Source organism: Cebus imitator, unplaced genomic scaffold (genome assembly GCF_001604975.1).
Source record: "Cebus imitator isolate Cc_AM_T3 unplaced genomic scaffold, Cebus_imitator-1.0 Scaffold18, whole genome shotgun sequence".
NCBI lineage: Eukaryota > Metazoa > Chordata > Mammalia > Primates > Cebidae > Cebus > Cebus imitator.
In genome coordinates, this window is record NW_016107333.1 from 6,894,238 (window position 1) to 6,904,732 (window position 10,495).

At 39.7% G+C, this 10,495-nt stretch overlaps 1 protein-coding gene across 4 annotated transcripts in view; it reads right to left on the reverse strand.

Annotated features, from left to right (window-relative positions):
* Positions 1–10,495, reverse strand: part of ACSS2 (acyl-CoA synthetase short chain family member 2) — a 54,353-nt gene that overhangs the window by 39,568 nt on the left and 4,290 nt on the right. For all 4 annotated transcript variants that reach the window (XM_017513741.2, XM_017513751.2, XM_017513762.2 and 1 more), the window contains exon 2: positions 6,833–7,028. In XM_017513741.2, coding sequence (XP_017369230.1) covers positions 6,833–7,028 — 196 coding nt within the window. The remainder of the gene's footprint in view (positions 1–6,832; positions 7,029–10,495) is intronic.

The following is a 10,495-nucleotide window of genomic DNA, read 5'->3' on the forward strand; positions in this document are numbered from 1 at the left end:
GGCCTCCCAAAGTGCTGGGATTACAGGCTTGAGCCACCGCGCCCGGCCTATAATAAGTTCTTAGTAACTATTTATTGAATGAATAAATTGTTCCCTGCATAAATCTTTTATTCTAAACATGCCTGGTCTTTTCAGTGTCCCAATATAAATAATTGCAGTGGCTAATATTTAAGTGCAGTCAATGTGCCAGGAATTTGACACATTATTTAATCCTACAAAACTGACAACTCCATGAGATAAAAGATATTTTTATCCACATTTGCAGGTGAGAAAACTGGGCCTCAAAGAGGCTAAGTAACTTGCCCAAGACCAATAGCTAATTAGTGGCAAAAATAGGACTCAAACTGGGTTAGTCTGACACCAAAACACATTCTCCTAATCTTTATGTTATCCTGCCTCCCTATAAGGCTTTCTCCTTTCTGTGAACTATTTGTGTAAGTAGCTCTTTGCAGTTTGGCCCATAATTCTTTTTTTTTTTTTTTTTGAGACAGTCTTGCTCTGTCGCCAGTCACCAGGCTGGAGTGCAGTGGCGCAATCTCAGCTCACTGCAACCTCCACCTCCCGGGTTCAAGCAATTCTTCTGCCTCAGCCCCCCAAGTAGCTGGGACTACAGGCACGCATCACCACGCCCAGCTAATTTTTGTATTTTTTAGTAGAGATGGGGTTTCACCATGTTGGCCAGGATGGTTTCGATCTCTTGACCTCATGATCTGCCCACCTCAGCCTCCCAAAGTGCTGGGATTACAGGGGTGAGCCACCATGCTCGGCCTGACCCATAATTCTTTTCAGGTTTTTTTTTTTTTTAATTTATTACCTGCTAGTTATGATGTATAAAATGATTTCCATTTATACTAATGGTATAGTTTCCTTTTTATAAAAGGTTTATAAAGTTTATATAAAAAGTCAACTTAAAAATACCAAGTTAGTTCAGTCAGTTCAAAAAATCCTGAATAATTAACCTTGGAAAATCACTGCAATAAACCCACAGCAAGTTAATGGTTATAATTAAAGACTTAGCTTTTTAGAATAAAACAAACCCTCACATGTATCTACTCTTTTAATTTTTTTTCGTTTTTCTCTCTAACTTTACAGTTAACTGACAGTGAGACAAAATCAAATGTATGTACATCAATCTTGTTTCATTAAGAGCTATGTGAATTCTGTCAGTGCATTATGAGGAACAACATCTAAGAGGATATTCTATGTTTGCTTCACAGGTTACTACTCTGTTGTGTATCCAGGGTGGTGCATATATTCACATAACAGATACACTTCTCTCTTTCTCATTGTTAATTCAGTAATCCTGTTACTGTCTGTTATAATTACTGTTTTGGTACAGCACAGTACCCTAATTTAGTTTTTTTTTGAACGAATATGATATAGGGAAAAACAAAAAACAAAAACCAACCTTATTTACATATGGCTTTTCTTTAACCAATAACATACTCTGTTGCCCAGGCTGGAGTGTAGTGGCATGATCTTGGCTCACTCACTACAACCTCCCTCTCCTGGGTTCAAGCAATTCTCCTGTCTCAGCCTCCTAAGTAGCTGGGATTACAGGCAGGCCCACCACACCTGGCTGATTTTTGTATTTTTAGTAGAGATAGGGTTTTGCCTTGTTGGCCAGGCTGGTCTTGAACTCCTGACCTCAGGTGATCTGCCTGCCTCGGCCTCCGAAAGTGCTGGGATTACAGGCATGAGCCACTGAACCTGGCCCAGGCTGTTTTCATATAGATTATCTGTTTTGTTTCGTTTTTGAGACAGAGTTTCACTCTTGTTGCCCAGGCTGAAGTGCAAAAGTGTGATCTCGGCTCACTGCAACCTCCGCCTCCTGGGTTCAAGCCATTCTCCTGCCTCAGCCTCCAAAGTAGCTGCAATTACAGGTACCCGGAACCACACCCAGCTAATTTTTGTATTTTTAGTAGAGATGGGGTTTCACCATGTTGGCCAGGCTGTTCTCGAACTCTTGACCTCAAGTGATTCACCTGTCTTGGCTTCCCAAAGTGCTGGGATTATGATGTGAGCTACCATGCCCAGCCAATCTATTTGGTCTTTCCAAATAGAATGTAAATTCCATGAGACTAGGGTCTAGGACATTTAAATCTAATAACACATTTTATCTGATACTTTAAAGTTAATTTAAATCAACTAATTTCTCTTTTTATCTGTCACAGCCAAGTACTAGACTACCAGAATAAGGAGGTAGTACCATAAGTGAAAAAAAAAAGTTGACTAGCAGTGATAATATCTGGAAATTAGTCTTGGTTCTATCTTCAAACAGGTGTACAACACTTAGGCAAATCACTTAGCTTCTTTGTCTTTTAATCTACCAATCTTTGAAGAGAGTTGGCCTCAATGGACTCTAACAGTCACTTCAAGTTCTAAAAATACCACTATTCCATGAATATTTGCAATGTGTCAAGGCAAAAGTTAAAGGCCACATTATTGCTTAATATGGTTCTATTTTGGATCATGGGAGTACTTTCCTAAGAGCACCATTTCCTTTGTGGATAATTTCAATGTCTATACAGTGCATGTTCCAAAACAAGAAACAAGCTACAAATGTGGCTTGTTAATGCCACCACAGCTATCTAAATGACATAAATTTAAGAAGAAAGCCATAATGTGGTTCTGTAAGAAGTATGTCAATTGGAGCAAACCATGGAAAAGGTGTCATTTTTAAAAGCATTAATAAGAATTAGAGCAGAAAGAAGGTGAGCTCCAAGAGGGAGAACTTTGGGAGGAAAAGGAGAACTTCACATGATAGTGAATTTGGAAAATATTAAATATATGGTAAAGGGTTAAATAGCACAAGAAAAAAAGGTAAACAATTATTATTTTTTCATTATTATTGTTTTTTGAGACAAAAGTGTTGCTCTGTCACCCAAGCTGGAGTGCAGTGGCACGATCTCCACTCACTGCAACCTCCACCTCACAAGTTCAAGCAATTCTCCTGCCTTAGTCTCCCAAGAAGTTGGAACTACAGGTGGGCACCACCACACCCAGCTAATTTATATATATGTATATATATATATTTTTCTCTCTCTTTTTTAAAAATTGTAAGAAATGGCATTAATTTTTAAAAATATTTTTAGTAGAGTCGGGGCTTCACCATGTTGTCCGGGCTGGTCTTGAACTCCTCACCTCAGGTGATCTACCCACCTTGGCCTCCCAAAGTGTTGGGATTACAGAAATGAGCCACCACACCCGGCCTGGTAAGCAATTATTAACTTCAGAGTAAATAAAAATCTGAACGTAAAAGGAAATATAACCATAGTATGCTATTCTTATGTAACTGATTTTAAATTAACTAGAAAACAACTGTAATTATATTGAGAAGAAGAGAGAAGGAAGTTAGAGAGGTATATGAGAACCAAATTCTCATCTATTATAGTAAGAAATCAATACTTTCTTTAAAAATGACTAAGAACAGCAGTATAAGTGTATCATTTAAAAATATAGAGACAACAAAAGGACGTAACCATATCTGGCATATTGCACTTTACTTTCTTATAATAAAATGTGATTTATTTGTATTTTGCTTTTGCTTTACTATAAACATAAAATAATTAAATAATAATTGCTTAATAGTACTTGTCTCCTGCCTTTTTACCCGTCTACTCATAATGCCTAATGCAGCCCTGAGTATCCAATATCTTTAACAATTCTTGTGGAGGGAGTGACCAATGTAAAAATGAAGTGAGGATGCCTTGTTACTGAGTTACAGAATTTTGCACTGGAAGTAAATTTAGAGATTATTTAATTCAGTGCTTCCCCAGTGGCTATCCCATGGGATACTGCTTCTTGTGGTATTAATAGCATGCTGGCAAAAAGTGTTTGGGGCTTAAATAAATTCGGGAAATCCTACGTTAAACAAAATTAATCAGGTATCTCTAATGTAGGACTTCTTGGAGACTTTACTATGCCAATATATATTGGGAATCTCACACAAAGGCAATTTATTATGTAGTGTTTCTCAGCCTCAATCATTTTATGAATTAAGAAGCTCCCTACTAATATCTCCAGTAATCAGTGGTGCCTGAAGCATTCTTTGGAAAACGCTGATCTAGTCTACTCCTCTCATTTTACAGATGGGGAAAGAGAGGTTCTCCAGAGCCTGTTCAGGTAAGGGTAGTAGGGAAACTGGTGTCTCTAGAAAGAAAGGGCCTCAGGATTCTGGAAAATTCTCCAGTGATTGAAAACTCTGGCCTGTATATTCTGTTTTTCATTAGGCACCTGAGTTCTTTCAAACCAGGGAACAAATTCAGATACAGGCATTTCCTTTGAAAATACTTTTTTCTCTTTTCTTTTTTATTGCTTTCTTATTTTATTTTATTTTATTTTATTTTTTTTTTGAGACGGAGATTTGCTCGTTACCCAGGCTGGAGTGCAATGGCACGATCTCGGCTCACCGCAACCTCCGCCTCCTGGGTTCAGGCAATTCTCCTGCCTCAGCCTCCTGAGTAGCTGGGATTACAGGCACGTGCCACCATGCCCAGCTAATGTTTTGTATTTTTAGTAGAGACGGGGTTTCACCATGTTGACCAGGATGGTCTCGATCTCTTGACCTCGTGATCCACCCGCCTCAGCCTCCCAAAGTGCTGGGATTATAGGCGTGAGCCACCGCGCCTGGCCTTTTATTTTTATTATTAATACTTTTTGAGACAGGATCTTGCTCTGTTGCCCAAGTTGGAGTGCAGTGGTGTGATCTCTGCTCACTGCAACCTCCACCTCCTGGGCTTAAGCAATCCTTTCACTTCGGCCTTCTGAGTAGCTAAGACTACAGCTGTGCACCACCATGCACAGCTAATTTTTGTCTTTTATGTAGAGACAGAGTTTCACCACATTGCCCAGGCTGGTCTCAAACTCCTGAGCTCAAGCAATCGACCTGCCTTGGCCTCCCAATGTGCTGGGATTACAGGTGTGAGTCCCCATGCCCAGCCTCTTTCTTTCTTTTTTGTAAAATAGAGATGGGGTCTCACTATGTTGCCCAGGCTGGTCTCAAACTCTTGAGCTCAAGCAATCCTCCTGCCTTAGCCTCCCAAAGTGCTGAGATTACAGGCATGAGCCACATGCCCAGCCTCCTTTGAATATCTTTAAAGAGCCTAGGAAATGAGCCCAAGCGTTGGCTGGAGCCCAAGCATAAAGCTCTAGAGCAAAAGCTAAAGAGAGTCTCAACAGACACAACAGACAGTGAATTTCTGTGGCAAAGTAGCCCCCAACTGAGCAATGGTAATATAATAACAGAGCACACACACTTATACAGTGTTTTCCAATAAATAAATAAGTGCTTTTATAACATCATCTCGTTTGATTCTTATAACAACCTAATGAGAAAAACAAGGATAGAATTATTATCCCTATTTTATGGAAGTAGAAACTCTTAGCTAAATGCCTTTTCTGTGGTTATACAGCATGTTAATGACAGAGCTAGAAGGAGAACCTAAATTTTCCTGTCTCCTCAAGGCTCTTCTCACTATATCACACAAACTAGGCAAAGATATTGTGTGAGCTCCAATTTAACTCTCCCATGAACCATCCAAGCTGCTCCTATTGGCTAGCTCAAAAAATTGATCAGGCCAGACATAGTGGCTCATGTTAATTACAGCATTTTGGAAGGCCAAAGCAGGTGGATCACTTGAGTTCAGAAGTTCAAGAACAGCATGGGCAACATGGCGAAACCCCATCATTACAAAAAATACTAAATACAAAATACAAAACAAATAATTAGCCAGACGTGGTGGTGCATGCCTATAGTCCCAGCTACTTAGGAGGCTGAGATGGGGGGATGGCTTCAGCAGGGGAGGCAGAGGCAGAGGTTGCAGTAAGCCAGGATTGTGCCACTGCATTCCAGCCTGGGCAACAGAGCAAGATCCTACCTACAAAACAAAACAAAACAAAAAGTAGATCAGTTCTGAGTGCTCATAGGCAGAACCAATACCCCAATTACTGGAACTCAAAGTCCTATTTGGGTTCAGTATAGTAGTATCTCCTCGACAGCTATCTCCTAGACTGCTTCTTCCTGGGAGAAGCAGTCTTAGAAATTTCCTGCTGGGGAAGCTGCATGGTCTAGTGGTACAAGCAAGGAGTCAGACAGACTTGAGTTTGAATCCTGGCTCTACCACTTATATGAGCTTATTCACTATACAACCCTTCAATGCTTCATTTGTTCACCTGTAAAATGAAACTAAGAATTACTATTTTACAAAGCTGTTTAGAAGCCAAGATAAGAAATTAGAGGAATAATAGACTGTCATGGTTAAGAGTAAGCTCTGTAATTATACTGCCTAGGTTTGAATATCAGCCTTGCTTCTAGCTAGTTGTTTCACTTCAGATATGTCACTTGACTTCTCATAATTTCAGTTTTCACCTATGCAAAGTGAAGAAAACAAATAGTGTTTTCATAATTATTGTAAGCATCAAAGGAGATAATATTTGTTAAGCACTTAAGCACAGTTTCTGGCACACAGCTCATTAAAAGATAATGATAATGATAGTGGTAGTAGCAATAGTGAAAAACCCAATACTACTTGTCTTCCAAAGCAAGAATTAGGAAGAAAGCTACTCAGTCCTGTTCTCTTCCATTTGCCAATGTCCCTTCTTCCTCTTCAACTGCAAAGCCAAGAACACTAGACTAGAAGTCGGATCACTTGGCTTTGTCAACTCTGTCACATACTAGTTACGTGATCTGAAGGAAGTCATGTAACTTCCTTGAGGTATTTTTCCTCACCTGAGACATTAAGTTGATGATACTATGCTTACTCTACTAGGTTGTTGTAAGTATCAAGTGAGTGTTTTTATCTGCCATCAAGCATAAGATAGATATTTTTACCAGTAAAAAGCAACTTTATCTCCAAGCTTTTTCTCATGGACATTTCGATCCAGTACATTGTAGCAGATGTTGGTAATTGCTCCTTTCATCCACTCAATGAAGATTTTCCCTTTAGTCACATCAAAGTTGTACTGAAGGAATGGGCCGGGGCACAGAGTCTTCCAATAAAATTCCTTGGCAATGTCTCCCCAGAATTCTGCAACAGAAAGGGAAGCCCAGATATCATTAATCTTCTCAGACATATTTAGCCTCAGAAGGCTTACCAGTTTATACCCAGGACTAAGTTACAATTTCTCTGCCCTAGGACCCATCACCTGGGTCCCTTCTTTACCTGTCTAATCTTAGCACCTACCACTCTTCTAACCCGTCTTCTATTGCCCTGGGCTAAATCTCAACTCAAACTCTTCCCTCTGTCCTCAAGACTGCCTACTCATTTTTTAACATCTATTAAAATCAGAACCACCTAGTACTGGCACAATGTCTAGCACACAATAGGCAATCAGTAATTTTTTGTTGCTGTTGCCCAGGCTTGTCTTGAACTCCTGGACTCAGCTATCCTCCTGCCTCAGCCTCCCAAGTAGCTAGGACTATAGGTACACACCACTGAGCTCTGCTGAAATCAGTACAATTTCTTTTCACCATCTATCTAACTAGATGAAAGTGACTTTTAAAACAAAGTAATTAGTGAAAGGAAGAAATTCTTTACCCACAGAACCTTCAATGACCATCTCTTTCTTCTCTTAATTTGTGCATTCTCTCTCAGCAGTTATATATTGAGCATCTCCTTCTCCAGCTTCTACTTGTATAAATATTATTCACTATGTGCCAAATGTTTCTTTAAGTTTTTTATACATATTATCTAATTTAGTCCTTACAACAACTCTAAAAGGAAGGCTTTTCTCATTTTATAAACTTGAAAATCAAGAATCACAGAGGTTAAATAACTTGTCTAAGGTTACACAATTACTAAGTCAAGATTTGAACTTTCCTGAGACATTTTTGCTAAAATCTAAAACATGAATAGAAGTTTTTCTCCACTCCCATATGAAGAAAAGAGACTACTCTGAGATGGGAGAGAACCAAGAGTATACGTTAGGAGGAACTCCTTGAGGCCGAAACACTGAGAATAAGGGAAAGAATATGAGGAATTGATGCATAAACTGGGCAAATCATGTAATTCTGTGTATAATAAGGAATTTGGCATATATCCCAAGAGCAATGAAAATCCATTGAATGGCCTTAAGCACCAGAGTGACATGATCAAATTTATATTCTTAAAATATCTGCCTGGCTAGTCTACAGAAAATGTACTCAAAAGGTAAGCCATATGAATGCAGAGATTTTAGGATATTTTGAGTACTGAATCAAGAGTTGGAGGAGGCTTGGCGCAGTGGCTCATGCCTGTAATCCTAGCATCCTAGCACTTTGGAAGCCTGAGGTAGGCAGATCACCTGAGATCAGGAATTTGAGACCAGCCTGGCAAACACGGTGAAACCCTGTCTCTACTAAAAAAAAAAAAAAAAAAAAAAAAAGAAAATTAGAGCTGGGTATGGGTGGCTTACACCTATAATCCCAGGACTTTTCAAGGCCAAGGTAGGAGGGTGACTTGAGCCCAGGATTTCAAGACCAGCCTGGGCAACATTATGAGACCCCATCTCTAATTTTTTTTTTTTAATAAAAAAATTTTTAAAAATTAGAATCCAGATATTTGGTGTGTACATATAGTGTATGCTTTGAGCTTTGTGGAACAACAGGATTTCTCTCTGTTGCTCCTTTGTTTTGTACATGATTGTAGCTGTGACCTTTGTGATTTTCCTACAGTGAAGACCTAGGAAAGGATGTTGAATTTGAAGTTGTTGGTGATGCCCCGGAAAAAGTGGGGCCCAAACAAGCTGAAGATGCTGCCAAAAGCATAACCAATGGCAGTGATGATGGAGCTCAGCCTTCCACCTCTACAGGTGAGTATGGCCCCAACCAGCAAGTTGTTAAAAACCCACCAAGCAGGTTATTAGGAACATTGACCATAAATCCATAAAACTACTAGAGGTGTGTATTGGTTTGATACCGATTGTTGGAATGGAGCTTTGAATTTATGAACCATGAAGACATTTAAGGCCAGGTGTGGTAGCCCACACCTGTAATCCCAGCAGTTTGAGAGGCCAAGTTGGGAGTATTACTTGAAGCCAGGAGTTGGAGAGCAGCAGCCTGCGCAACACAGTGAGACCCCATCTCTACCTAAAAAATTAGCCAGGCATGGTAGCACATACCTGTAGTGTCAGGAAGCTGAAGTAGATCACTTGAACCCCAGAGTAAAACACTGCAGTGAGCCATGATCACACCGCTGCACTCTAGCCTGGGCAACAGCAAGAGTATGTCTCAGGATTTTTTAAAAAAAGTTATTTAAGACTGGGAGATGTTCTTACAGAAAACAGGAACACTTTGTTATTTTTGTTAATTGACTTTTACAATTTAATTTGAAATGATAGTTTACTAGTGCACAAAGTCAGCCTTTGTAGGAGCAGGTTAGGATTTTGTGTGCTTGTTTTATTCAGGAGCAATAAATCCATGCCTCTGACTATTTTGAGTTAACAGATGCTTGGTAAGTGTGGAATTTAGGCATGTTAGAGTTTCCTCATCACCAGTGTGAGTTGGGTAGAGTCCTTTTTCCTGGGTTTTCAATGCTGGTGCTGGGTGCTTTTCCAAATAACTGATTCTTTACTGTGTTCTAATTTGAATATTTACTCCGCTCCTTTTCTTCCTTTAGTTAGGAAACTAAAGGTTACTAAATTTTTACCTCTTTGTTTTCATTCTTTAACGTGACCTTCTTTGGAATATGTTTACTCTTGGCTCTAATGTTCTCTTGAGAATTTTGGAGATGGACATTCAGATTATGGCCTGGGGCCATTGGTTCATGACCTTTTTTTCCTCCGCTGAAACTAGAAAGGTCCATCATCCTCCTTTGGGGAAGAAACTGTATGGTAGCTTTTCCAAAATCGTAATTTGAAATATACGTTTATTGATGCTGTAATGTGGGTAGGTTTCCAGGGTTACAGCCATGAGTAAGATAGGTATTCTGCCTTTGATTTTGCTGGACGGGAGATAAAACCACCTTTAGTGTCAGTTCCTACTCTTAAGAGTATGGGCCGAGCTGCATTGGGCATGGTTCCTGGCTTCATCCTCTTCTCCTGTGTCATTCAATGAGTTTCCTTTCCTGGAAAGCAGATAATCATGTGATCTTCTTTATAGGGTTGTGATGATTAAATGAGTTGTCATATGCACAGTGCTCAGAACAGTTCCTGGCACATTGTAAGTGCTGTATTATTGTTGTTATTGTTACCACCACCACCATTATTAGAATATGCACCCTCTGCTTTTCTGTTGGAGAAGGTAGAGGTGGAATCGAGTATATGTAATGAGTCCTTTGGGTTATATAATGCTTGTTACAATTTTTTGTTTTGATTAGAAAAGAAATAAGTGCTTGTTATAGAAAACATTTAAAATAGTATGCATCGGCCGGGCGCAGTGGCTCACGCCTGTAATCCCAGCACTTTGGGAGGCCGAGGCGGGTGGATCACGAGGTCAAGAGATCGAGACCATCCTGGTCAACATGGTGAAACCACATCTCTACCAAAAATACAAAAAATCAGCTGGGCATGGTGGCGC